Consider the following 5,748-nt stretch of genomic DNA (forward strand, 5'->3'; position numbering starts at 1 on the left):
TGTTGGTTATAACTTTCGATGGGAGGCGAGACCGGGTCTCTTGGCGGAGGTGGGTTACATCCGCCCATAGAGGCAAGGTCCCCATAGATGCTGTAACGGTAGAACTGTGGAGTCCTACTCTATCCTGGTGAGGAGGTTAAGTGGGTTTGAGGTTTGTGTTATCCATCGAGTCGAGATGGAGACCAAAAAATCTTCCCAGGTATTGAGCAAAGTTGCGCGCTGGTAAGAGCCCAGAGAAGTGCAAAAGTCGGATTCGTTGGTATGAGAAGATCGCAAACTTAATATCAGTGACGATAGCGGCCGCTTCGATTCAAGCGATATTCATTGATTGCGTATAGGTGGTGCTGCGTAGGTGAGGCTGGAGGACCGCTTGCTGGGCTTGACAGTTCCTTATTCCAGGCCGGACTCTTCACCAGGACGGGTTGCATAGGTGATATCTCAGGGGCATAGATTAGCGTGTCGTTGACGAACAGATACGAGAGTAGCAGTTTGGGCTGGAACAGGACTAAGGTGATACCTAATGAGTTCATATAGATTATGAACAGCTGTGTCCCAACAATTGACCCTTGGAGGATACTATTGGTTCAGTGGGATACTGGCGGCAAGCTCACTATCCAAAAAACCTCGCAGGCAGTTGATCCAGTTCTAAGGCATACTGGCATGACGAAGTAACATCCTCAGACGGGGAAGGACAACCTTGTCGTAAGCTTTTGTAATATCAAGGCAAACATCATTTCATATATCATCGGACTACGCCTCGGTCTCCATAGCGGCCAAGGCGTTTGTATGACATGAGTACCGGGATTTGAAGCCGGCGCGTGTGGTAATTATAGCCGAGCTTGGGTAAGCGATTTTCAGCTGGAGGTCGCATTTCTCAGAGATGTGCCTCACAATCTATGCAAGGATAATGGGGTGGCAGTCCGCCGGGCAGAGTATGTAGGCGTCGGCGATGGGCTGTCAGCAGTGTGCACTTGAGAAAAGCCGGAAAGTCCCTGAGATGAGGAGTGCAGAGAAAACCTCGGCTAGTAAAAGAATCAGTGGGCTATTGGAATTAGGACGATTGTGCTTAGTGGGATCAGGGGAGGTTCGACGGCAGCTTTGAGTAGAAGAATATGAATGCCGTTTGGGCTATTGCAAAATGGCGTACATGACCATTTCAGGATGCTATCAACTGTGTCAGTTGGGGTCAGTTGGGCTCCCAACTAGGTCAGCTGGCGCGATACTTGACAGAGTTTTTGTGAACCCCAAGCTCAAATCTCGCTCAAGGATTGAGAAACTTCTCACTTACTCGACCAGAGTCAAGAGTGCAGAACGCCCGCTAAAACTAAAAATTTGGCCACCTTGAATATCGAACGGCTCTGAAAACTGGTGAAATTAGGTGGAAACGGGCCGTGAGGGCCAGCAAAGGACGACTACCAACCCGACTGGATGTAAGACTACCTAATTCACGATACTAGTCAATCATCATGCGTTACCATTGGTAAAAAGTACGTATGCTACTGCCACCTTGAAATAAATAAGATTATCCCTACTATTAATATGTCCTGGATGGGCGCCGTTTCAGGAGGGATCAAATGTGGGTTAGCCGAGCTGAACAAATTGGCTAGGGTGGGATTTGAGTTCAAAGCTTTTGGTATACATGGCTGTCGAGGCAGGCGGCGCTGGTAGACGGGATAACCTACAAGTCAAGTCCGTAGACGTGATCCTCATGTATACCACAATTGGCTCGCTGGTATGTTTGAAGCGAGCCGGGAGTCATTGCGTGATGACAAGCGTGCTCAGTTTCTATTGATGCTCATAGAAGTTGCTTCGACAGCTAGGGTCGCGGTACATGAGTATTGGTCGGATGTCTATATTGGCGTGCTTAGAAATTGAGATTCTTTCATATCATGTCAGGTTGACAGGAGCCTTTCTCAGTAGGGTTCACGTAGTTGTGGACCTCGATGTTCGTGAGACAATCGAATGAGTAAGTAGAGAGAATCATATGTATACCAAAGCAGGTAAAGTAAACTGCAAGTGGGGAAAGCATACTAACTGGAACTGGGCGTTGTGGTTGAGACGTGTAGTATGATGCAGTATATGGTACGGAGTGCTTGAACGTATATGATTCAAGAAAGTTGTGTTGCACCACGTTTCAAGTACGCACATAAAATCGACTTGCTCCAAAATCGATCGACTATTCAAACGCTTCTCCTCTTTGGCCGGGTTGTCGAAGTTGAGTCCGCGAGGGTTGAGTAGCGTCAGTCTGACAGGATCCAAGATAGTGATCTAGTGATCGAGGGTACTGCGGTCTGAGTATTGCTCTCGGTAGTATTGCTTGCACTTTCGGTCGGTGGCACAGCATCGTCCGCTGGTGTGGTGTATATATTAACTGAATCAGCTTCGTTGGTCTGCACTTCCACGTCAGCGGCAGAAGCGGCGCGTTGTCGTTTTTCGTAAGTTTCGTTGAGACGGGCAGTTGTAGGTTGGAGAACTGCCTGATCCACAGACTTTTTGAGAGAGTCCCCGTAGGAGGAACATGCCATGTTCGATGATGTGTGCTGCAAAGCCATGCCCACATTTTTGCACGCGCTAATTACGGAGATATTAAACTAGGGCTACATTGGTGGTGTCCATAGGGTTCGGGGAATTGTCTAGGCGCCAGCCCCAGGAAGTTTTGACAACGCACCTTGTAATCCGACCACGACGGGCATGGCCAGAAATCGGATCCATAGGCTAAAGCATCCCCGTAGCATACTAACATATTGTTGTCGAGTAGCAGATGAGTTCCTATATAAATGTAATCCTTGTGGAGAGCACTGGTTAGAAATGCGAGTTTTTCGGCTTCAGAAAGAACAATACTCATGTTGCATGCCTCGACAAAATTGTGTTCTAGCGAAGTAGAAATTGATCCATATTCTCGTTGTCGCATTGTTAATTGTGCCAAGTACCTGTCTCTTGCGAATCTTTCCACCTTCTCCTACTTATCCATAATTTTGGCATATGTTGTACATACATAGCCTTTGGGGTCATCTGTTCACTCAGGATAGCCATTATAGCGGGAGATACGATATTGATTATCGAGCGTTGGGCCACTCCAATCTCGTCGAAATTCCAGTCTCGTTCATCATTTTCGATGGTGGCGGGCTTTGATTAGTAGTTTATTTTCCATATTCCATAACCCCAAGCTTGTAGTTACCATGACCGTTGAGTTTCTTTTCCGGCGTCCACTTGGTGTTCTTCATATTGAAACATTTTGAGCAAAGCAGAGACCTGATAAGTTGTTAGATTGTCAATTATAAGAGAGTGGTTTGAGCGCTATAACTCAGCACTCATCCAAGCAGCAGCCATCATCACGGGCACCGAATACCCTAGGTTTCCCAAACATCAACAGACTTACTCCACTTTTGTGGCGTGCTCCCCACGCGACCATTCGCGGACTACCTCGGAGGTTGCCTGGGACTACAACTCGACTCAATGGCCAGCACAAACCCACTCACCCCTCTGACGCAATCCGCCTGGGACCACGACAAACCATCACTGCGCTACCCGTACAGTATCTATGCCACGACTGTAACGATTACGTACATGTTCACATTGCTCGACTACCGCACCGACGGCTGTCTCTGCCCTGTCTGCCCCTGTGGCCACAAATTCACCACCAGCCACTTTACCTGCATCCAACTATTGATCTAACGCATCCTGGTAGGCCAGAAACTGCCGCCCAATATCCCTGATCTCCTCCAGCAATTACAGGAGCGCAACGACTTCCACGGTATATGTACCCTCCACGAACACCTTGAATTATGTCTGCAGCATGTAGAACAGCCCCCGTACCCACACCCGTCTCTGACACCTCAACACATGTTCCCCATACCCCGGCTAATCACGCTGTTGAAGTACTACTTCCAAATTTTGGTCCAAGCCAAGTCATCGCGCTTGTTGGTTCCGCCTATGATACTTTCAATCCAGGCTAACCAGCACATACCGAGTGCATCCGTGGTCTGGTGCGGCATCGGTTCACCCCCAACCTCGCTCCTCAACCGAAGTATGACCGACAACCTGGTCCTACTCGGTATTTTGTTCTCTGCACTAACCCATTCCACGGCACTACACGGTGAAGACCCGATTCGAACCACAGGGGTCTACTGAGTAGGTCAGCAAGCGAATACGTGGCACACTCGATGGTGTCGGTTTTTGTCAGCGCTGGCCTGAATTAACCCAGCGCGTATCCTCTATCGTCGACTCTCTTGACCAAACTTCAAACGGGAATTTACTGACCACTTCTACCCATCGATCTTCCCCGAACCACTACAACGGCCATGAGAGCCATACCATATGTACATACATTGTAGCTTATCGTCTTTGAAATAAATAATATTATACCCTAAACCTGATCTCCATGGTGACTCATTAACTGCAGTCGGTATCTTCAATCTTGTTCATCAGCATGCTCTGCCCCATGAGCCAGTTCCCACCTTCTTCCCTAACAACCTGTTGTTTGTTCACCAAACGGATCTCCCACCTGAGGCCCGACTCAGCTTTTCTGGATTTCACCACAGTCAAACCTGAACACGAAGAGGACAAAAAACTAATCTTAACCAAATAGGTTTAACGGTTATTTTTATAAGAACCTTTTCCAGTTTAAAAATCAGATATTTAGAGTAGATCTCTGAAAAGCTTATTAAATCTCCAAAGATTGTTTTGGAAAAGGCCTATTTTAAAAGGCGTATTAATTGTCCAAATATTTATATCTGGATACTTCCGTAGCGAGTTGGTTCAACTGAAAATAGGTATCTAGGAACTATAAACGTTACCTAGTTTGTCTACCGAACAGCCAACCAGATTGCCAGTCTCACTTTACGACCCAACAGTTCCAAAATCCATGAAACTCGCCTACTGGTCACAATGGCAACAAGCTATCAACACCGAACGCTCCAAAGACTAGATTTGGAATAGGCCTATTAAAAGGCGTATTAATTATCCAAATATTTATATCTTAATACTTTCGTAGCGATATGGCTCAACTGAAAACAGGTAGCTAGGGACTATAAACGTTACCTAGTTTATCCACCGAACAACCAACCATATTGCCAGTCTCACTCTACGACCCAACAGTTCTATAATTCATCTCTGCTGCTATGAAACTCGCCGACCGGTCATAATGACAACAATTCATCAACGCTGAACGTAGTGAACTCACAGACATTACCTATTTATTTTTTATGTGCCCGTTTTCGCTAATGCCATCCACAATAAAAATGTACTTGCTATTGAACAAGATGAGCACGGTCGTCTAACGCGCTATAAAACTCGCATGGTCACTTGTGAGGACAAGCACGGTGACAGTTACACGGAACCATACGCCCCTGCTGCGACTGCCACAGCTCTATGATCGCGTGGAGTAAGATCGAAGTACTAGCGACACTTTCCAGTTTTGCAGTAAATAAAGTAGTGACTGAACCAACCAGCCTAGTGCTAGATTGGTTGGTTCAGTCATCGCCTTATGTACTACCGCGTGCGGTGGGATTCCATGTGGTCTTCGTCTGGTAACCCAATTCGTTGTGGGTGTTATTTTTGTTCTTGGCAGCGAGTGTTGTGTTGCTTAGCTAACCTGCCCAGGCTTTCACATCAAAGAAGCAAGGACATGCCAATGTTCAAGAAGGCCGTACATGTTATGCCGTTGGGAGTGCTCTGTGCTCGTTCGACTAGACCTTTAAGATAAGGCGTGTTGGGAGGTGATCGGTGCAGAAATATAATATTGGTATG

The 5,748-nt window shown here is 46.9% G+C and overlaps 1 protein-coding gene across 1 annotated transcript; it reads right to left on the bottom strand.

The window, feature by feature from the left end:
• Positions 1 to 2,240: 2,240 nt before the first annotated feature.
• SARC_04259 (hypothetical protein) lies at positions 2,241 to 2,525 on the bottom strand (the record flags this gene model as incomplete). Its single annotated transcript, XM_014301930.1, has 1 exon — positions 2,241 to 2,525. The coding sequence occupies one exon, from the start codon at positions 2,523 to 2,525 to the stop codon at positions 2,241 to 2,243; it is 285 nt and encodes a 94-aa protein (XP_014157405.1).
• Between the last annotated feature and the right edge of the window lie 3,223 nt (positions 2,526 to 5,748).

The sequence above is a fragment of the Sphaeroforma arctica genome, assembly GCF_001186125.1.
Source record: "Sphaeroforma arctica JP610 unplaced genomic scaffold supercont1.233, whole genome shotgun sequence".
NCBI classification, from domain to species: domain Eukaryota; class Ichthyosporea; order Ichthyophonida; genus Sphaeroforma; species Sphaeroforma arctica.